At 37.9% G+C, this 24,193-nt stretch overlaps 2 protein-coding genes across 3 annotated transcripts; both read right to left on the bottom strand.

The window, feature by feature from the left end:
• LOC128513980 (uncharacterized) lies at positions 1-23,760 on the bottom strand. Of its 2 annotated transcripts, none has more exons than XM_053487574.1 (12): positions 23,625-23,760; positions 14,621-14,695; positions 14,306-14,487; positions 13,123-14,217; positions 10,747-10,902; positions 9,751-10,038; positions 9,142-9,227; positions 8,743-8,849; positions 5,648-5,791; positions 5,148-5,279; positions 3,312-3,581; positions 1-2,325 (listed from the first exon to the last, which is right to left on the bottom strand). In XM_053487574.1, exons 3-12 carry the CDS (start codon positions 14,452-14,454, stop codon positions 2,131-2,133), a joined length of 2,622 nt encoding a protein of 873 aa, XP_053343549.1. In that variant the 5' UTR covers positions 14,455-14,487; positions 14,621-14,695; positions 23,625-23,760; the 3' UTR covers positions 1-2,130. The 2 variants fall into 2 exon arrangements, with proteins under 2 accessions (XP_053343549.1, XP_053343548.1); XM_053487573.1 differs by lacking the exon at positions 23,625-23,760 and adding an exon at positions 15,820-16,047.
• Positions 18,719-23,701, bottom strand: otulina (OTU deubiquitinase with linear linkage specificity a). Its single transcript, XM_053487576.1, has 3 exons — positions 23,626-23,701; positions 22,494-22,653; positions 18,719-19,197 (listed from the first exon to the last, which is right to left on the bottom strand). The coding sequence occupies exons 1-3, from the start codon at positions 23,699-23,701 to the stop codon at positions 18,774-18,776; spliced, it is 660 nt and encodes a 219-aa protein (XP_053343551.1). The 3' UTR covers positions 18,719-18,773.
• Positions 23,761-24,193: the final 433 nt, after the last annotated feature.

A 24,193-nucleotide genomic window follows, 5' to 3' on the forward strand; every position in this document is an offset into this window, starting at 1 on the left:
TTTTTTTTTTATTTCTTTCCTGTGCCTGATAAACAATGTGGCCTACAAAATACATGTATATAAGACTTTCAGACATTTTCTACAGCACTGTCTTTTTTTTGACATTCTACAAACATCGTACAAGGGGTGTTTAAGTCAAACTGGGACTTTCGATGACATTTCTTTTAAATGAACGTGTGAAAACTGACATTTACAGAATACTGCAAGACGGTGATAAAACTATCAGCCGCAATAATACGTTTGAATGGTGGAACGCCTGATCCTTGAAACACAGCGAATAAATTGTTGCTAATTTGTAGAAGAGACGCACCTGTCTGTGGGAACTGTCCCACAATCCTTCAGGAACACAACTTGCACATTACAGGACTGGAAGTTATTGCCACATCCTTCATACAGTCCTCAACTCGCAATTGGGATATTAAAGGAGTTCCTGGGAGGCCAGCAATTCAGACATGAAACAGGCAGTCGGATCATACTGTGAAAAAGTTGATGGTATCCAAGCACTAGTGAAACACTGGGATAAGTGCATTAGTGTAGCATGGGATTATATAGGAAAATAAACATAGTTTTACTCTCATAGCTTTGTTCCGAGAAATTAAAAGTCCCGGTTTGACTTGAACACCCTTTTATTAGCATTAAATTAGCCATAAGTTACAGAGTAGTAATACTATAAAACATTTGGCAACAGTTTGAGACAAACTCGACAAAATTATTACCAGACCTCATACATAAAAACAGCATTAAGTAGTGACATAACAGTCGGCTTTCATTCGTTATCTAAACTGCTATGGAACATGCATAAAAAATGTAGCAAAAAAAAAGAACTAATCTGAAGCGGCTCAATCCAGTAATCAAGTTCACCAACGTGGATAACTTTTTCCTATTCCTGCTTTAAGCATCCGGGGGCCAGGGGAAAATAAATAAAAGTGCTCCATAGCCCTTAATTACACAGTTCAGATGTTTAGGGAGCCAGAATAAGAAAAACAACAAAATGTGGAACGGCTGCTATCCTTGTGGTCTGGGAAACATCTGGTGTAGTCTGTGCAAAACATCACTTTAAAACAGTAGACTCGAGCATCTTTCAAACATAAAGATTTGAAGTCCCCCCCCTAAAATATTTGACACTACAGCCTTAAGAGCCTCCACGCTTCCAAATTCATCATGATTATGAATAATAATAAAGTAAGTTCATATCTATAGTATAATTTAGCTATTAGGGTTTTTAACAAATATACATATACATAAACATACAGAGGACGAATTCAAGAAAAAACGCCTTAAAGTGTGTTAGTAAGGTGTTGGAGAAAATTCTGTAAGAGTGATTTCTCATCGCATGCATTACTCCAAAATCTACAGGTCTTCAGCTTTAGATTTAGTCACAGTGAGTGCCATAGCATGTGAGACTTTGTTTTCTACTGGTGAGGAACCTGTCTGGGCAGGACAGAAAGGTTTCATCAGAGGTTAAAGGGAATAAGTGAGAATTATTCTATAGATCTTCAGTCATAGAGTGATTTAAATTGATTTCCAGGGAACATGTGGAGGCAAAGAATACCAGTAAAACGCTCCCTACTGAATGACGAAAGGCTTTGATGTGTTCATGAAGCTGAATGTTATGTCTCTGAGCAATCTATAATAAGGTTAGCTTGTGTCAGTAGTAGCGAAGTTGTTCATGCTTGCAGGCTTGCATTTGTAAGAAGTTTTAAATCACTTCATAGTAAACATCATTACACTATTTTCAGAACATCATGCGGAACTTCTTATTTGTATTTGCATTCACATTTCCTTTGTATGAAATAAGAACTCACTGTAAACTTGCTGTAATACAAAACCTAAATAAGTCAAAGAATTGCACAAAAAATAAACCTGAGTGCTTTTGTTAGCTTTAGCTTTAACCAAACCCAAGCAAATTTTAGACGTGAATAATCCTTTCCTACTGATTAAATTAATAGTTCTCCTTCATTCCACTGATCAACATCTAGAAATCCTGTTAACAACCAATAACCTCCCAAATATTACATAATTAATAATAATAATAACAGTAAGAATATTCAAGGCAGTGCATGGTGATGTCAAAGTTTCACTCTCGATTTCCAATCACCTTCCAGAAATTCCAACACATGGCAAACGGCGTCACACTTTGTATTGTGACGGCTTCCTAATGGGGACATTGTAATGTCGGTCGTCCTCGGTGACGATACACACGCAGGGCCAGTCGTGCTTGTGGTCGTCGGGGTAGTGCGTCACAAATTCCTCCGTGTCAGTCTTGTAGAGGCGGAAGGCTTGAATGGTGTGCTGTAAGGCATAACCCAGCAGAAACATCTCCACCTGCAACAGTGCAGATAAACAGCAATTCCAGTTCACTATTTGTTACATACGTTGTAGTACTGTGCAAAGGTATATCCCCCCCCCCCACCCCACATTTTTCCCCCCCCCAATTTTTCTCCCTAATTTAGTCGTGGCCAATTTCCCCCCGTCACTAGGGGGCTCCCACATTAAGGCTACTACTACCATTCAGGTAGGTACCTATCACGTGTTTCCTCCGAACCGCGTGACGTCAGCCGACCGCATCTTTTCGAACTGCTCGCTCACGCACTGTTAGGGGCGGAGTAACACACTCAGAGGAAAGCGCTAGCCTCTCATCCCTCCCCTCTGAGAGAGCTCGGCCAATCAGCTCTCTCTAGACCTCTGGCTGTGAGAGGTAACAGCATCACCCAGGAATCGATCCAGCGATCTCCGGATGATAGGGCGAGCACTTTACAAACTTTAGAATTCTTTTGGGCTCATTTTTGGCCTGTTTTTGGCTTTCATTTTTAGGCCAGTCCCTGTACCTGACCCGTTTCCGAGAAATTTTTTCGATTGTTACGCCTCATAAAATCATTCAAGCATTAAAAATTCAAACTTAAGAAATAGGTGAGAATTGGGTGTAGATGATAAAAGATGATTGGTGATAAGTATACCGGTCATACTGAATGCTGAGTGGTTGGAACAGACGAGAGGGGAAATGAGGTTGCTGCTGAGGTTGATACATAAACAACCAATTTTAAAATTGTATCTTTAGGCACTTTGGAGACTGTCGCAGTATTAATACATTGAATTCAATATTAGCATCCCTTATCTTGCAAGCAATGGTTATAATAATAATAATAATAAAAACTAACGCCTGGACAGATATCTCTTTTCCAGATGACTGGAATAGTCATTTGTTTCTACTCAAATTTGCTATTTTTGCTATTGTTATTTCATGATTAAAATCTACTTTTTATGTGCTGCCTCTGTTCATACAGCTGTGTGTCAGGTTCAGGTTGTGTCACCTGTTCCAGGCCGCCAGTGAAGCCGACTTGTCTTAGATGATTGTTGAAAAACATTTTGGGGCTTTCAGACGTGTCACGGGCAAACAGTAACCAACAGAAGACAGGCACTTCCTCTTCCGCCAGCATTCTGTTATGAAACTCCACGGCCTGGACCAGCATAAGGAACTTTAGCACCTCCAGAAGAGCGTACTCTTCTTCTCCACCCTGAAACACATGATCACACACAGCCTGCTTGTCCTCCAGGCTCTCAGACTCTGCTGCTGCCTGCCACTGAACACACACACAGTCGACACACACATACACACATAATAATAAATAAAATGAGAGGCATCTACAGTCAGGTTCATAAGTATTTAATTTGTAACACGGCTGTCATATTTTTGCTTGTGTACACCAGTAGAATGGATTTGAAATAAAACAGTCATGTGATTGACGTGTTTTTCAGCAACCTTCAAAAACGTTCAGCTTTAATTCAAGAGGTTTAACAAAAAATATTTCTTTAACCATTTATAAAGTACAGCTTAAAAAAAAAAAAGAAAGCTTAATTTTGTCAGGCTCAAAAGTAATGGGACAAACAGACTGATAAGCAATGTGACAAGGCAGGGCTTAAAGGCAGTATGCACTTAGCGCCATTAAGCCTCATACTAGTGTGAAATTGCAGGAAATTTGGAAGGCAAAAACCTATAAGCAGAGCACCACATTAGGTTGAGTAATGTTAATGCTAGCAAAAACATGACTTGACCCTTGTTGTTTTGAAAGCAAAAGTATGCATGGCATTTTGTTGTGGTTATTGTCTTGCCGCTGATTGCGGAATGCAAACACACCGCTTAAAGCACTAAATGGCTTAATGCCGAATCTTTGGGTTTAATGTGAATTAATAAATGCAAGTGCAGCATAATGCAAATTGATATATTTGCAAATTTATACTATAGTATAGTGCCATTTATAATGTAAGTGAAAGTGGTTAAAAAAGGAGTTAGTTCCAGTTGAATGATGGTAACATTTGGCTGCAAAAAAAAAAAAGACATATCAAAGAGGTAGCAGAAACTTTAGTAGTAGCCAAATCAACAATTTGTTACATCCTTAAAAAAAAAAAAAAGGAATGTACTAGCCAGCAACTTTAAAGGTCATGGAAGATATCTAAAGAGGAAGATCAAGGAATTATTGTTTGATAAAATTCAACTTCAAAGCCAATTCAAGAACATTCTGGAACTCTTATTGATGATGTGATTGCTGATAAAAGTAGCAGGATGAATTAGAGTAATATACTTTTCTGCACAGATCCAGTGAAATGATAAAAAAACTGATATGATGCTACTCCATAACACAGATGAATAATGACCCAAACCATACCTCCCATACCATAGCCTAAGGAAACCATAGCCTAAGGAAAGGAAATGAAAGCTACAGTAAAAACCTGGCACACAATCCCAAAGGAGGAAACAATCATTTGGTGATTTTTATGGTTTTTATAGTTAAGACAATATTTGAGTGCATCAAAAGCAGTTTGTCCACTTACATTTGAGCCTTCGAGAAATATTTTTACCCAATTATTTTGTTAAAATCTTCAATTTATTTTATTTGCTTCAGTCAAAACCAGTCTGTTGTACAGCGACATAATTACTAAAATTGTGTCAGTACCCAAGCACCTACGGAACTCACTGTAGATGTTCACTTAGCATTAAAAATGTTATAAAATGTACAATCACATTTAAAAGGAGGAAACAATAAATTGTTTTAACAATAAATAGTTTAAAGTGTTTTGCATTTTGCCTTTTGCACATTTACTAGCTAAAAAGATATTAGCAAACAAAATTTATTTTCTAAGTGATTTACTCTTTTCTGCAGAAGCTCCAGATAGTGTTTAAGTTTCTCCACAGCATCCTCGTCCTCTCCTGCTTTGACACACTGAGGAGGGAACATCCACATACCGATCAACTGCTCCTGAGCTTCAATTTTTTCTGGCAACTTCAAAATGGATGAAACAGAAGTATATTAGTCTTAGATTGTTTAACAGTCTGGAACAAGTAATGATTCTGCATACATGCACAAAGTGTAAAGATCCTGGAAGGCAATGAGGTGCCCAAAGAAAACCGCAACCTTTCACTTCAAACACTTGTACATTACGCATACCCTGGTAAAGAAACTCTTCTTGAGAAATAAACTCACGGATGACAGCAAGGTAACATTGTTTGTCCTTTAATTTAGTTATGTATATTTTGGCATATACCTTTTGTTTTTCATTTGACTTTATCACAATTTGACTAAATGGACTTCAACAGTATGATCCATTGTTTAGTATCTCAGTAGTGAGCTTTAAAATAACAAACTCTTACCGATGTAAAGTCTTCCTCTAGTAACCAGGCTGGTGTGCGTGTTGTACTGGCCAGCACCTGATACAGAGTAGCTCTCAGAGAGCAGTAGTTGTCACCCCTTACTCTCCTCAGCCCAGTAAAACTACAATACATCTCAGAGTAACCCTGCAGAAACAAAACAAAACTTATATCAATTAAAAATATTTTTTTATATTAAATGTATTTATTGTTTCAGCTCAAAACTCAAAGTTGAACTAACACTTTTATATTTTTCATAGAAGAAGCACCTTCAGGGGATGGAGAATTATTGTATACAGAGTTTTTCATAATAACTATTTAATTATATGAGCACTTTGGATAGTTTGACAAACCTAGACACATTGGTGGTATCAATAGCAGGACTTTCAGCTATGGTGACTCAGGTAGCAAAGATTACAAACAGTGCTAGGTGGGGAGGTCAGATCTACAAATCTAGATCAGATCCCATGGAGATACATTTCCTTTCCTCTAAATGTAGAATTGCAGGATGAGCATGAGAGAAATTAGACATTCCCTTAGCCAGTGGACATGGAGACCACCAGGTCTGTTGGGGGGCAGCTGCTCAAACCCAAATCCACGGATAGGCAGCTCTTGTGTATTCTCCAAAAATCCAGAGAAGAAAAATTACCTTCTCATTAAAATCAACCTTTCAAATGATTGACAGTGTGGACATTATAAGAAGGTCAGAGACTGATTCCCATCAATGACAAGGAGGCTTGTTTCTCCACCCTGGCTTCACGACAGCATGGAGGTGTAATCAGATAATCTAAATAAATTTTAACCCCATGATGAAAGCTAGTGTATATATATATATATATATATATATATACTGTATATATAAATAATGGTATAGGTTATGTCAGAGTTGTCCCGGTGTCCCGCTTCTGGTTGGAGATCTTGTCTTACGATGTGTGGTGACTGGGTATGGTTCCACTTTTCCATGAAGACAGCAGTCAAATGAGGATGGGTTCCCTCTTTAGTCTGGATCCTTTTAAGGTTTCTTTCAATTGCCATCTCAGGGAGTTTTTGCTTGGCACTGTCGCCCTTGGCTTGCTCATCAGGGACAATGTAATCATTTTGATTAAATTCAATATAATTCAATTTTATTTGTATAGCGCTTTAAACAATTTCCATGGTCACAAAGCAGCTTTACACAATCAAAAGAAATTATGAAAGTTTGTATGAAATGTGAATGTGTATGAATCAAAATCCATAATTCATACACATTTTTCACATTTCAAATAAATTTCCATAAATTTCTTTTGATTGTGTAAAGCTGTTTTGCGACAATGACAATTGTTAAAAGCGCTATACAAATAAAATTAAATTTGAATTGAATTGAAGAAAAAAATTTGGAGCACAAGCAAAAAAAGATGAGCATAGCATAGCTCACAGAGCAAAGCTCACAGAGCATGCACATGTTCTGACACCTAGTATAGGGCTAATCCTCTTTCCATTTAACCACCAAGCATATAAGTGGATTTTGTGCATATATAAACATCTTCATACCACCTTCATTTTGTGCCTCATACTGGTAGAATCAATGGCTTTAGCTCTAACCCCCTTCGTGCTGATGGTTACCAGGATTTTACTGAAACCTTTGATCTCCAAGGTTTTTGAATCAGCAGTGGCATGGCTTTCTATCCAACTGTTCCTCTGCTTTTGCTTCAATGCTGCATGTTATGTACATTTACATGCAAACCACAGAGGGAATTTAGGAAGGGTGATAAGCAGTTTATTTAACTTGTACTGTTTGTACCACTGAATTGTGGCTTTGGACTTGGTGTACTTAAGCAATTGGCAGCAACACCTGGCTGTCATCTTTGCATAATCTACTAGGAGATCGGTCATTGCTTTGGGTCGTTGCTTTGGGCCTTGCATTGTGGTGTTTCTGTTAAGGACATCTGTGCTCTAACAAACTGGACCTCGCCTCATTCTAATCCAAGCATACCTCAAGCATGGGCTTGTGACTTTATCACTTTATGATGAGCTTGTCTGGCACTACAGCAATCTGCATATCTCATAGTCATATCAAAACTAACTTTCTTATTACAACTATAATAAAGCCTGGATCTGTGACAGCATGAGTAAGGCATTTCATCAAACAACCACCCTCCTTACAGCAAAAAGATTTGTGATTATTTTTACCAATGTCATGCTGGTTTAGCTTCTGCTTAGCTGTGCAAGCAAACTACTTCAGGCTTTAGTTTTTATTGTTATTGTTGCTGCAATAGAATTGCAATAGAATGCTGCAATAGGATATTATAGAAATGCACAATATAAAAAAGACATTATTTGAGGGGCATTTAGATTGTAAAATTAAGAGACATATTTTGGGTAAGCCCTAAGGCCTGTGTTGAAGAAATAGTAACATATGCGACCTTTAACATGAACAATAACATGCGTCAGCTTTATTAGAGTATACTGTACGTAGAATTTAACGTTTACATTTTACGCTATTTGGCAAACGCCCTTATCCAGAGCGACTTACATTCTTATCTCATTATACTGTATGTCTGAGCAGTTGAGGGTTAAGAGCCTTGTCCAAGGGTCCAAGAGGGGCCGCTAAGTGGTGCTCGGACATTTTAAAAAATATGTTAACCTACTTTATTAACATAAACCAGTATTGACCAATATTTAAATAAGATAGCAAAAATGAGAATTAAAGACATTTGAAAAGTAAAAGTAAACATGCAAACTCCACGCACACAGACCCACGCACACACACAGATGAGCAGTTTTCCGCAGAATGAGCAATTATTTATCTACAATTTAAAACTAGATTGCCCATTGTTAAATCTTAACAAAGGACAAAAATCCTACAAAGTAGTGCTTTAATCAAAATACTCTTAAAAATGGATTTAAAGCTTATAATCATACTTTTAAATCAATGTTTTAATTCTACTTATAATGTATTGTGAGAACTTCTTACTGTTCTGAAAGCCTATAAAAGCTCTTGAAGAGAACTACTCAGAAGTTTGCTAGCAAAAAGTTCACGTTAGTGGTCTATCCTGTAATACTCCTGTATTTGCACTGCAGGACTAACACAGCTGCCTCCCTCTATACCTCTTACTGACCTTTCTGATGAGATTGCTCTTGGCTGTATTTCCCTTCCACTCTCTCTCACTGTACTCCAGAATATCAACAGGATCATCTAAACTGCACTTATCCTCCACTCCAGGAACTGAAAGGACAAAGAACATGAAAATGTCAAGAAACTGAGATATACTGCAGTATCTGAAAACAATAACAATATAACAAACAAAATCACAACAAAAACACGAATAACCATGATTAAAGATCACTTAAACGCTTTGTAAAGTTAAATTGGCCACAACAATCAAATGCTAAAGGTGGTTGAACAAAATATTGGAGCTTAATTTTTTTTAGGCTGTGGATAATAAAGAGTTTAATGACACTGTTCTGCTTCAACTTTATGAAGATACACACTCATGTACATCAAATATGATTAATACTTGTAAACTCCAGCAGTGGCACCAATTTAACTTCTTTGTCCTGCTCTTGGTCCATCTCTTCATCACCCCGATAGAGATCTTCATTTCTGATAAAAAAACAAAAAAAAAAAAAAACAAGCACAATACAACATGCCTGGAAAAACCTTTAATGTTGTGATATTTTGACATTTTGTCCTATTTATTATTACACCGATCAGCCATAACATTAACACCACCAACAGGTAAAGTGTACAACACTGATCACCAACTATACACCAGTAAATCGGGGACAGCATCATGGGCACCCAAGACTCTCTCATGACCACCCGATCCGATCCAATCCAATCCGATCTGATCAAGCACCCACGCAGGTGCATGGAGGTCCCACCCCACAACCCACAGCACCCCCCCCCCCAGAGGCCTTGCGGAATTCATGCACTGAGGGGTCAAAGCTGTTATGATTGCACAAGGGGAAGGTACAATCTTGGTGGTTTTAATGTTAATGTTTTTAATGTTATAGCTGATCAATGTACAGTACATTAAAGATATACTATATGTATTAAATTCTCTGTACAACTTCATCTGTTCTACTGGAATTAACTATGTTTAGGATGATTGAGAGATACTTACTGTTCATGCCCGTCCTTCTCTGCAATGTTTTCTATGTCGCTCACAGTTATTAGTGCAACTTTTATATCAGGGCTACTGCTCAAAACAATCTCTTCTACTTTTTGGCCTTGAGTCCTTTCTGCATTCTCTTTTTCATCTTCTGCTGTCGTCTCATCATTCTCATCATTCTCATCATTCTCACAGGCCTGTGGTGCTGGCTCCCCCTCCTCTGTGAGTATGTGTTCCAATGGGAATGTCTCACTTGGACCAGTATCCTTGCCTTCAGGATCATTTTCATCAACATATTCACTGCGAATGAGACATTTTGGGTGGCATTATAACCAAGTGACATGATTCACAAGAAACTTTATAGCTATGTCCATTAAATGGTTCATTTGTCACTGTTGACCATCGAGTTAAAAATAAAGTTTGCCTGCTTCGGAGTCCAATAACACATCGTTGCCTCATGCTCATTACTAACATAATATTAAACCTCCTCTGCAAATGTCCTCTCTATGACTAATAGTTAATAAAAATTTTATTTGTAGTTTAATACACATGTGCCTGCTAATAAAAGCGTTATAAAATGCCACACTGTAATTTATGTCTCTCTGTAAATAACCACACATTCTCCAAAGGCCACTCTAAACTTAAGAGATCATAATACAGTATATTGCGTCTGCCAGGCCTGTTCAACCCACATAGAATGTGACACAGCTCCTACTTTATGTGAACATATTTTAAAAAGTAAAATAACACATCTATTTTAGAATTGAGAACTGCTAAAACATACGTTAAAACATGTTCTTGGTTTTTTCCTTTAGTTAGTACATATAAATAGTAATCTCTAGAAAACTGTTTATAGATAACCAGAAACTTCCACCTTGTGATCTCAAAGTAAAAACACTGTGGTGGCTACGCTATAATCTCCCCCCTTCTTAATATCAAAACAAATTAGAAAACTGGACATTTAATTCCACCTGGTGGTGGGAAGTGTAAACAACAGGAAGTGCTTACTCAGGTTCCTCTGTAGAATGTGGCTTCTCTACATGTGTGAGCAAACCATTTTGAAAAGCCTGTTGAACTTCTCCTTCCTTTTGTAAAGACTCGGTGATTGTCTCATGGGTCTCTGTAGTGTCTGTGGGCTCTCGTTTCTCCAGGTCCTCCGCAACACTAACAATAGAGAGAAGAGAAATTATTTAATTTGACATCAACTCATGTGGTCCTGATCTGGGGATGCAAAGTTAATACTACACATAAATGGCTAGATATGTACAGTGGGGTTATAGATCTGTATAATATGTGATATTTATGTGACTTATTAGGCTAATAAAAGCTGAACAGAAGTCAAAATGACAACTGGCACAGCATAATTATCGTAAAGAATTATATTCTTGTTCACTACAAGCATTGCACAAATTATAAAATCCTCAATACTTTTATTTAGAGACCATTTTTTGTTTCACTCTATATTGATGTTGTATTGTCTTGCATTTATAGACAAGTCAAATGTCAAATGCAAATTTAAAGAAAATAATTTATACGGTAGAATCAGCACATCTCTTACAGATACAGAGGTTATAAATGTGAGCTTGTGCTTTTAAGAACAACACAGTACTGTATATAACCATAAACATATACACAAAAATAAAACATTTGATGAATGCTAGATAATGCCTTTTCTTTGTCAAAGTGCCATGTGATAATGCACTTTGTTTTGACACCAAAGCGAAGTATGTGGTATAAGAAAAAGCTATTTAAATTAGGGGGGTATAGGGTCCGTCTACGTGCCACCAGCTGAGTATGAAGTGTAATATGTGTACTTAAAAATTAATAAATAAATTAATTGCAATAAGTCGATTTTTATTATTCATTAATTACCAATAATTAGTCTGTGTAATAACTCTAAAATTACTTTCCAGAGCAGGAGGGTGCTTTTCCCCCAAAGAACAACCTAAAAGAAACAGGCTTGTGAGGGGAAAAAAAATCAGATAAGCATGCATTTTTTCACCCAATTTTTCTGCCTAAATTATTCATAGGAAATTCCCACTCCGTCTCAGGGCGCACCCATCTCAACCAACAGTTTTACCAACCAGATAGAATAAAAACCTTAAATGTTCCTTCTCCAGCTGCATCTTTTCTAACTGCTGCTCATGCACCATTAGTAGGCAACTGTTCTTTACGCTGCCACCCGCGATTGATGTGGAAATGCAAGTATGCCATACCTCCACTCCTGGAAGCACAGCCAATTTTGCTCCCTGGGACTCCCAGCCATGGGTGACTCTGGCACCATTAGGATTTATATTTGTGATTGTCAGTTAACAAAAGAAGAATGCTTTTCTGTTGCTCCACTCTGTACTACTGTGCAGTTTATAGATGTAGCAGACTTATAGTAGAGTGTTACAGTTGTAGAGTCTGGTACTTTTCTAAACTAAATGTTTCCATGCACAACCCACGTTCACAGGAAGCATGTGTTAGACTGACCTTTTCCTTTGCCGTGTCAATAATCGGGTGCCATCAAGGTTTAAAAAAGTCTGAGTGTAAATCAAATCGAGAAAAATATAAAAGTCGATTCGAAATTGATCTGCAGGTTCAGTCCAGTATCTATAGCACACTCTGAGTCTGTAGTGAATTGGGGTCTAGTTATATCATCTGCTCAGTGATTTGGGAGTAAATTAATGCTTGCTAGGTCACATGAGCCGAAATTGAGAAATACTGGACAGAAGCTAAAAATAAAACCACACATGCGCTCTCATTTGTTTGCTTTGTCTACTTTGATTCCCGTCCAATGTACTGACTAGATATTTAAACAGACAGAGAACAGCTTCCCGCTCCAATATCAATTCATAAGCTAATGAGGGCTGACTAGTGCCAGTGATGCAAGGTAAGGTGTAGTGCAAGAAGATTAATGCTAGACCAAAAACTAAGTGACACAGCTACTGCCGGTCAATGGTGTCTAGTGGCCTACATTTGGGTGGCACGGTGGTGTAGTGGTTAACATTGTCGCCTTACACCTCCAGGGTCCGGGTTCGATTCCCGGCCAGGCTCGATTCCCGGCCAGGCTCGATTCCCGTCTCTGTGTGAATGTTTGCATGTTTTCCCCGTGCTTGGTGGGTTTCCTCCGGGTACTCCGGTTTCGCCCCACAGTCCAAGATATGCAGGTTAGGCTAATTGGCGCTCCCAAATTGACCATAGTGTGTGAGTGTGTGTGAGTGGCACCCAGTCTCCTAGGATAGGCTCCAGGTCCCTGTGACCCTGAAGACAGGATAAAGCGGTATAGAAGATGAGTGAGTGAGAGTGAGTGGACCTACATTTGACTGATATTGACATAAGATAAAGGGCAGAGAGTAATACACTAGTAAAAACAATATAAAACAAGCAATATATGTTCACCTCTTACTGTTTGTAGGGGGTTCATGCAATAACTCTTGGTTCTCAGTATGTGAAGGTTCCTCACATGGTTTCTGCACTACCTCAGTCAATAGAGGTTCTTCTACATTCACCTCAGCTGGCTTCTCATCTTTCAAATCCCCATCCGTCAAGTCATTCACTATGCCTTTTTCTACATAGTTTACAGTAGATTCCTCAATAATGTTTACAGTCTCTGGGGTTTCCTGAGTTTTAGAAGGTAAGAAGTCTTCCTTTACACCAACATTCTCTTCGTGGATGTCCAGCCCATTACCAGCAACAATTTTTTCAATAGCTAGGGCTGTTTTTTCTACATCACTTGAGGGTTGTGATAAAGATGCAAAATGTTCTGAATTGGAATTGTCAGGTAGTAAGTGTGCACAGTTATCTGCAACGTCCACAGAAGTAAGGAGACTTTTCGATTCAAGTCCATCCACTGGCAAGTCACTCAGAACTGGTTCCTCGGTTTGAGGGATGTCAATTGTAGGTAAAACTCCTACGGGTGCTTTGTGCTCATCCTCCTCTGTTTCTACCTCACCAGCTTCTCTTTTATTATTCATCTCGCCAGAAACTTCAGCAAAATTTTTATCCACTTCAGCTGACAGCATCTCTGTGTCCTCTGGAACCTCCTTCTGTGCATCCACCTGCACAACATGTAGTTCATCAGCAGTTTTTGCCAGTGTATCCGGTACCATCAACTCGTGCACACCAGATTCATCCTCTTGTTCCAGTGCATCAGATAACTCAACTTGTTTTTCCTCTTTCACTATAGCTGCAGCCAACTCTGTTGGTGTGCTACCTGGCAGTGTATCTGTGTCTTTAGTGGCAGAAGTCTGAATCTCTTTTGTAGTCTCATCATTCTCTTTTGTTTCAGTGGCTGTAGTAGTGGCATCTTCTGGTTCATGAGACGCTTTTGAGATAGGTGAGGCACTTTGGCTAGTTTGTGCAGCTAAAGAGACATCAGTGTGGAGCATCTGAATTACAGAACCATAAGAACTCTGTGCAGACCCCTCAGCTAACTTGGAAGCTGCTACAGGTTGTGTGCTGATTACAGCTTTTTCTTGCCTGTCTTCATTTTTGCTGTTGGAAAAATAATAAATCATCACTCAATCTTATATTAGTACTTATTACATCACAGTTGTTAAAAAGGTTTTACTGAACACCTTACCCCTCTTTGACCGCCAGTGCCTGGCTAATTCCATCAGTTGTTAGCGGCCTTGCTGAAACCTTAGAATCTGGTGAGTTTAGCAGCCCCTGCGTTTCATCCACTGTGTGATCACACGGGTTTGTTGTTGGGCAGCACAAGCTGTTTCCCATGTTAACAGTTTGCAAGCGCTTTCAGCCAATCATCTGAAATGGGTTGCAAACATCCACTTTTTCTCATGTAAACACCAGACTGAAGAATATCCAAATAAATTAGGACAGTTGGATGCCAAGTTACCCTTGGTCCCCCACTACCAGTGAATAAGAACACATACAGTACCTGTGATATTCCAATCTGGTGATGATTGATTATCAGCAGAACCTGAAGTGGTCCAGACAGGTCCTACATTCAAACCTGTTAACAGCAAAAATATATATATATAATTAGAAATTGAGTTGGAGTTATGGGTAGCAGGGCAGCTCAGAGAGCATCGCCACCTGAGTCCAGGGTTTTGAGCTTGTGTTACTGTCTATGCAGTGTTTCTGTACATGCACATGGGTTTCCCTCCAGTTCTATGGTTTCCATCCACCTACAGAAACATGCGAGTGGGTTGACTGGCTGTAATAAATTGCCCTAAGGTGTGAATGAATGTGTGACAGTGTATATGGCTGTTGCTACAGTATGTCATGGACTGCCAGATCCAGTCCGCGGTTTATTCCTGCAGCATGCAGCGCTCAGGGTACAGGTTCTAGATCTGCTGTGAGTTCAAGCAAGACAAAATGCTAATTAAAGACGATGACAGGAATGCCAATGAAAGTAGGATGAGAACGAAAACTTGTGCATGTTGCTGTACTGGTTTAGACCTGTTCAAGAGCGAAGGGAAAGTTCATCAAATATTCACAAGTCAAAAGTCAAGCATGCAGTCAGTGCATGACAATCTGATCAGATAAATCACAACACAGTGCATATACAGATGGTAGCAGCAAGTAACTGGAGTTGCAAATCCAGAATTGGGTTTATCCTTTCAACTGCGGCATTCGCACTATGCACACTATGTAAGCTAATACGTATCCTCTGGAGATCACTGCTTTGCCTTTCTGTTTCTGCTTTAAAAAACAGAGTAGTAGGAGTTTGACAATCATTGCTTTATTATTCAACTTCCCTTTATGATTCAATAAATCTTTTATGATTCAATAAGTCTTATATATACATATAATTGTACCACTCAGTGCCAAACTCGGACATCTGACTTACTGAACAATGAAACAACTGTTTGCAACGTGCGCGCGCACACACACACACACACACACACACTTTACTACTCTCACTTCTTTAAATTAAACCAAAGTTGTTTCCTACAAGCGCGACAGGTGCTCCTAGTGTACGACAGCGCGTGCGATAAACTCGCGACACGCTCACGCGCACCAAACGACCAACAAAGATTGATTTTACTTTTTACTCTTAACGTATTTAAAAAGCGTGTATACAATAATTATAAAGCGCGTATTGTATTAAATCCGCACTTCTCGTACACTTACCTAACTGATGCAGCCTTCGCTTGACATTTGCTGAAACACCACCATTTTCGCCAAACAGGAAGTTTGAGCTTTTACTAAAACGTTAGTTTCGCTTTTCCTCCTGGACCACGCCCATTCGTGATTTTTTTACACACATTTAAATAAACAAATAAATAAAAAACGTCCACAATAATGTCTTAGGCCAGTTTATAAACGGAGTAAGAGCTGGACAAGGTTTAAACAGAGTAAGGGGTTTAATCAAGTTCTTGCGCAGTTGTAAGAAGAGACTCGAGTCTTCGGCCGCGTCCCAATCCACATACTAGTGACACTTGTTTATTTGTGCGGCGCTTTTCCCAACTAAAATAATCTTACGGCAGCTTTACAAAGAAGCAAAATCAATGACTAATAGGAAGGAAAAAACAATATAAAGAGGAAATAATAAACATCTATAACGATCTGACTGATTGTGAGCTCCAATAAGTAGACATTCCACAAAAATGGTGAAAAGTGCCGTCACATACTGTAGTTTTGCTGATGCCACGTTACATGTATATGTCTAATAAATATAGTATCTACTTTTAATTATTAAAAAAAAACTTTTTTTTACTTTAATGCTCAACATTTAATTGTAGAGTTTATTTATAATTGTTTTAAAGGCCAAGTTCAAGGAAATGTCTTGTCACTTTAATCATACATGCAAATAAAAATGATTAATGATTGAAGATATTTTTCATGAAATAAATAATTCACAATAACATCAACATCTTATAAAAATAAATGGAACACTAAAATTATGAAACAATTCATAACAATTAATTATAATTAATAACATGAAATAAATAGTCACCCACAACTGTGTAATTTGTGTTAATGTTTACACAAAAACAGTTTTATTTAGAAATACACTTGACAATTTAAAATTGTTTTGGAGCTAAAGGTCACTCGAGGAAGGGCACTGGGCAAATTCAAAATCTCTCTCTTCATCTAATTAGAAATGTCATCATTTATCTGGCAATTTTATGTGAAGCTTTTACGTCCGTCATTAGTATTACTAATTATTTTATTATAACTGTCAAGAATAGGACATAACTGATTGCACATCTAATAATGAATTGATTTTTATAGATGGAAGCATATGAAAAAGTAATTACCCCTAAACCTAGCAAACGATTGCAATCGAGCATTTTTCGAAATCTGGTAATGAGTCTTTCATGTCACTGTGGAGGAATTTTGGCCCACTTTTCTTTTTAGAATTGAGTTATTAGTTAATATTTTTCTCTAAATTGACATCGGTGTTACCATTACCACGCCCACTTTTTTGTACCAGGAAAAGAAGTAACACCAGTTATTAGATGTATAAAAAAAAATTAAATGCAGTTCTATATTTTGTAGCCGATGTTAAATGTTTTTTAGAGAGGCAAGTTATTGCTGTTAAAGAAATTCTAGGTGTGACAGAAGAAATACATTTCAGGAGATCCTTATAACAAATTACACTTTTTCTGTAGAATGACTCATATACTCTTAAAAACTCGTACAGATAATGTGATGTGTAGTATATAGCATATAGCGAGGTGTGTAGATGTTGTACACTACAGCAGTGCTGAAATGCTCAGTTCTAACTGGCCAAAAGCATGATATGATTTTTTTTGTAGTCACACCGCCGTGTAAGAGTATTAGTTTCTTTTCTGTTTTTTATTCTTTTAAATATTTGTCACAATTAAATGATTTAGATCCTCAAGCTAGTTTTAATATTACACACAAAGATAATCCGATTAAAAAAAGCAGTCTTTAAATGATAATTTTGTAAGTCTTAACCTACCTGGCCCTATATGAAAAAGTAATTGCCCCCTAAACCTAATAACTGGCTGTGCCACTCTTGGCAGCAAACAATTGCAATTGAGCGTTTTCGAGATCTAAATAAGTCCTTCACGTTACTGAGGAGAAATTTTGGCCCATATGAACGGTCTGTTAAAGGTCACGCCACAGCCTTTGAGAATTTCAGAATGCAAGTTCGGACTTTGACTAGGGCACACTAAAACCTTATTTTTGTGGTTTTGAGCCATTCAGAGGTGGACTATCTGGTGTGATTCAGAACATTGTCCTGCTGCGTAACTCAACTGCGCTTAAGCTCGAGGTCACAAACTGATACACATGCAATTTCCTTCAGGATTTTCTGATAGAGCACAGAATTTTATCTAAGCCACTCTATCTGTGCATGATGAAGTCTTAAAAATAACCTACACTGTTCAGCCATACCACTGAAACCACTGTGAGATGAAGTGCATAACATTATCTTGTTACAATGGCACACCTCAAGGTAAAATAGTGACTGTCAAAGGTGCCCATGGCTCAAAGAAGTGCAAAGGGAATGTACGCTATACCACAGCACACATTTAAAGAGCTTGTGGAACTCAAAAACTCAGTAATAATTCACACAAAGAACATAAACTCATTTGAAAATGTGTGTAATCATGATGTACATTTATTTCTGCTAGGACACGTCCAAAAAAGTTGCCAGCATCAATGATGTGTAAAAGGTTAAACTGGAGCTTAAAAATTTCTGACAGTTAAACTTTAAAGGACCAAGGCCATTGCATTTTCCTAGGTCTAAACATGCATATTTTTTTTTCTCTTTAACTTTAAACAAGAAAAAAACGGGGGAAGGTGGTGACAGGATGGCTATGAGTTGTACAACATAACAGGAACCAATGTTTATTTTGTAGTTTCACAACAGAAAGTAATGTAAAACTTACAGATAATTATAATTATTATCATTGGTAAAACACTATGATATGAATTAAACATGTTTTGCCTCAGCCCACAACTCAATAAGTGATTTTTTTGGACTCTCCTTCTTTTAAAACAAAAAAAAAAAACAGAACAAAATGTTTTTCTTAAATTTTATTTATTGAGATAAAAAATTACCACAGAGACACCAAGTATTGAAACTGAAGCTCACTCTTCTTGTAATAAATTTAAACAGATGCGTGTCTGAGCTGTTGAATATGGAGCCTCAGCTCTTCAGGCAGTCCCATTTCAGTCACAAGCTCCACACACCTGTGAAGTAACTGCCCCAGGCTCTCCCTATTCAAAAACAAAGTCTCAGTATGAATCCTAGCTGAACTTTCATTAATGTCCTTGACAAGTCCACAGCAGTCGCTCTGTCCTTTCCGGCAACATTCATCGTCTTTATCGTTTCTGCAGAGTCCATGATCACTCTGATCCATACCCAGGTCATCCATATCTCCAACAAGCTCTGATACGCTGGGAGGAGGCTGCTCTTGGGATTTGCGCATGGCCTCAAATAGGCCTTCTTCATATTTCTCTACTCTCTGAAGAAGCTGTGTGATGGACTCTGAGCTCACTGAGGGCTGGGACTGACTCCAACACCGCAGGGCACTGTGTAAGGTAAGGACAGCGGGTCAATTTTATTTCCATCATACTTTTACATAAATGAGTTAATTGGTAATTATATAATAATTCTAATATAATAACATACTGATTTAAATAATTGGGCTTGACCTGGAAACGCTCCTGCATACTACACAAAACTATCTCAGAAAAACACACCAACTAGAAACGAATAATATATTTTTTGTGATGTAAGAACATCCTAGCTCAGAGCTAAACCTTTGCTCAACAAAATGCAAACTTTACAAAACCTCTTGGAAAGGCACTGACTAGAAAATGGAGAGTACAGAGAAATACTGCAAAAGCAACATATTGACAATGGGCTATTTCTGGTATGTGCAGGATGTGTACAGAGGTCACACTGAAGTCAGGCAGAGCAGACAATTCGCATGAACGACCACAATGGTGATGTGACTCCACGGTGGGGGGGACGGGGGGTTGAGCAGCACACAAAGCACCACTTAATGATCTGAACGGATGCCCCTTATGTACTGTATATCAATGCTTTTAGAAGCTTTTGGAAATGCAGTTGTCTGCAAAAAACACTTTGATGTATCTGTATAACAAACAATAAAAAACATACATTCTTCCTGTAAGTACTTTACTACATACTCGTTTTCTTTCAAAGCCAAAATGAAATACTGGTCAGCAGTCTAGAAATGTAGACATTTAGACTAAATGAAAGAAATAAAAAAAGAGCAGGGACTGTTCTCTGGAAGGTAAACAAAGGGTAATTGGTAAACAAGGGTGAAATTTTAACATTATATCTAATTCCACTGTTTGATCAATAGTGAGAAAGCAAAAGCCATTAAAATAAAATGAAGAAAGAGACTTGTGTGGAAGCCACAATCAGGCCAACAGTCACTCTCTCTGAAGGAGTTAAAAACAATAGTACAGGTTGGCAGGGACAATCATATAATTTTGATTCATACTAGGGCTGCACGATTTGGGAAAAATGTCATATTGCGATTATTAAGGTCAAAATTGCGATTTACGATTGCGATACGATAAACAAGTGGTATGACTCAACTTGCTTGTTATCAAGGAAAATCCCCCCACATTACTAATAATGCAGAAATTTAAATTTCTCAACTGAGATATAGTGTACAGTGCAATCTAGCAACTGTGAACAAATGAACAATGTTTTCTAATTAAAACAAAATTGTACAAATTTAAATAACAGTAACATCTTTACATTATTGAATTAAATTACATTAAATTAACTTTTAATAATAAAATTAAAAAGTTTCTTTTTTTTTTTTTTACATTTTGTCCCAAAACAGGGACATTTAAGGAGGATGTAACATATACTTTATTGGTATTCTTATTAAATCACTCACCATTTTTAATCTAATGATGAAGAAGAGATTAAAGGAAAGAAAAGTGTCCTTTAAACATATTAATTTTAGAGTCATACACTCTCATACACTGTATTTCCATTTATTCTTAAATAAATCTGTTAATAGCTGTTCTCTCTAACATACAGTTAATTAGCTTTAAATATGAAAAGATTAAATTAATTTAACTTACCGATGGCCAAATAAAGTCTATGCCCGAAGCAGTGGAACCTAGTCCAGTGATTAACCCCCTTTGTTTGGTCTTTATACTACTCTTGGCTTTTACCGCCATGCATTTATCATACTTTTCTGTGTTGCTTCAGGTGCTGATATAAATTTGTCGTGTTGCCTTCTGATGTAGCGACTTTAGTTTTGCCAATTTTGCGCAGTACCTCTTTCTGCTTAGTGTCCGATATCCTGAAACCAAAATATCGCCAAATAACAGAGCTTGCATTTTTTCTATGCACAGGTTCAGCGTCGGTCTCTTCTGTATCAATTTTCTTTCGTCTCCACAATGCGCTGCGGAAAGTCACGTGACCACCAGCACGCGCGCTACACGAGTCTGACTGGTTATTTTTTATTTTTAACATAAGAAATGGCCATGCAGCTCTTAGAATGAATGTCCTGTTACGTCCGCAAACGCATTTGTTTATTTAATATAATCGCAACATTTGCTGTAATGTAATCGCATAGGCTGACATCGCGATTGCGATATCATTAATCGTGCAGCACTAATTCATACACATTCACATTTCATACAAACTTAATTCTTTTGATTGTGTAAAGCTGCTTTGTGATGATGTAAATCGTTAAAAGCGCTATACAAATAAAATTGAATTGAATTGAGGTTAGAGTGAAGTGTTTTGGCATAACTGAACAACACTGAAGAAATATATATATATATTTTCCCAAATCCCTCTGTGTGATGCAAACCCAAATTACCCCCAACACCCTATTATAATACACTTTTCATCCTCAGAAATTGGGCAATTTTTGTAAAAATTTAAGAAAGAATAGATGGGACAAAACAGGTAGATTATCCAATAGAATTGGCTCTAGTCTTAGAGAAACTTAAGCTTATAGCAGGACAGTGATCGCAAACACAAAAGCAAAACAATAAAGCACTTTAAAAGTGAGCCAGTTCCCCCCAGTTCAGAGGAAATGTTTATTTTGGAGCAGTAGTGTCTGACACAGGAATTCAGAAAAAAGAAAAAAAGGCCAGAAGTGTTCTTTGCCAAAAAGCTGATGATGCCTAAGTCTCTCCTAAATCGAGAAACTGAAAGTGCAGCAGTAAAGATTTATGTGGCACAGGAACAAATTTCTCTTACTAGGGCCGGGCAATTCGTCCAAACTGACAGTCAGACCCTCTTACCTATAGCACGTTTTTTATTATTATTATTATTATTTTGTTATTACTGCTGAATTCTGTTAACTTTTTTATCTTTTTTTATTTTTGGCTGTTGTTAGTCAGAAAAGAAATAGTGCCTGTTTTTTCCCAAAATAAAAGACATACTGACCTGTCATTCTATCTGTTGCTCTTGTCTAGTCTGCTTTGTAATATCCAGTGCCATTTAAAGCACCTGAATGGTGATCCTAACCTGTTTGTATCTGGATCAGAGTGATCCTATTTAATTTTGCATTGAACAACCAGCAAAAAATTAAGTTGGATTACCTGATCCTGGACAGCAAAAACGTTTTGAAAAAAAAAAAAAAGGACTGACTTACTAAATCATACTAAATATGGATTGTTGCATAGTAATCTAATTGCATAAATTAATTTATTATCTTGACTATCATTGTTATGAACATAACATCATTAAAATATTGAATTTCACCTGCAGCATACGTTTAAAGGGAGATAACTTTAATTTTGGCATATGCAGTATGGACACACACGGTTGTTTTGGGCACTTGAAAATAAAAAAGTGATTAAAAGTAAATACTTACCTAAGGATTCCTTTGCATTGACCAATAGCCTTCATTTTACCAGCTCCTTCTCTGTAGCCCAAGTTGAAACCCTGCTGAAGGGAAGCCTCCTTGCCAGCGTCAATTCCATCTCTGAAACCGTCCTGATAGAAAACCACATTGTCCATTCCAGTCCCATCCCCAGTGTTATTATATCAATAAATGTGTTTAAATTCTTTATGCTGTTAGTACAGAAAGTGTGTTTCACACACTCACTTATCCATTCATTTACTGTCTATAATGCTTTATCCTGAGCATTGGGTTGCAATGGCATGAAGTCTAACACCAAAGAGACTTGGGGCACACAGTGGGGTACACCCTGGATAGGATGCCAATCTATCACAGGGCGCGCACACACACACACTCATTTGGGAACACCAATAAGCCTAATCTGCATGACTGTAGGAGAAAACCCACCAAGCACTGGGAGAACAAGCTAAGTCCACACACACACAGAGAGATCTGAGGTGGGAATCGAACCCGGACCCTGGAGGTGCAAGGGGACAGGGGTTAACACTCAGTCACTGTGATGCCATAAAGTGTGTGGAATGCAATTAATTAAAACATTATTTCAAAATGGGCAACACTGATTGATGGTGCAGAGGACAGCGATGCTGTCTTATATTTCTGTGTGTGTGTGAATGGAGTTTAGGGACCGTCATCCCATCCAGTGTGCATTCCTGCCTCACGCTCAGCGTCTCCAGGACAGGTTCCTTATCCAATTCAAACTCTTAACAGGAATATGTAATTATTGTAGATGAGAGGTAATATTGAATATTAAATTCTTTTTACACAAACATGCCTCCTAGTTCCAATATTAACCCCAAATACCTCCAGGTGAACGTGCTTTTACGCATACTTCCGGAAAACAAACAGCATGACTCAGATTTTTTGGAAATTGCAGCTCGCCATAATCAGACCGTGTAACGTTACTATTTATTAAAATGTTTATTGTATGTTTTTTTTTTTTTATCGTGAATGCACCTTTAGGAGATTTTAAATCTAACTATGATAAAACATTAAGTATGTAGGGACAGGTTAGAAGGTAAAAATCCATAAAGGTAACCTGTGTCACCGCCAAATAAACCCGGAGAAAGCAGAAAGCCGCCTCACCTTAGCTCGCTTTTCCATATTGTATCTCCATTCTTTGTTTTGAAGGCTGAGTTCATCAACGTCATCATCAAAAACATCGTCGTTTCGCGGCAGTGCTGTTACCCAGGACATGCTGACTGACACTACAGCTCTCTCAGCTCACCGACATCAAAGCTGCTCATTCCGACCATCCACTACGGCCTTCTACACCCGCCTCTATCAGCGCTTCTCCATAGAAACACGCCTGTGGAGGAGCTCGCCATGTCTCTGACCACGTGACCACGCGTAGCGCGCTTCTTCCTTTCCACATGCTTTGGAACCGACACTCACCCACAGCGCCACCTACCGTCTGGCATGTTTATACAGCGGGCCCCAAAAAATTGTACACACACTTCAACATGAACAATATACACCGATTAGACATAACATTATGACCAGCTGCTTTTGCCACCATAAAAGTGATTTACTATGTGTTCTGACACCTTTGTATCACAACCAGCATTTACCTTTTTTTATCGATTTGATTTACGCTAGCGCTTCTATTGACTGGACATACTATTACTAGCGTAACAATAGTAATAAATACAGTG

Source organism: Clarias gariepinus, chromosome 26, assembly GCF_024256425.1.
Source record: "Clarias gariepinus isolate MV-2021 ecotype Netherlands chromosome 26, CGAR_prim_01v2, whole genome shotgun sequence".
Lineage (NCBI taxonomy): Eukaryota > Metazoa > Chordata > Actinopteri > Siluriformes > Clariidae > Clarias > Clarias gariepinus.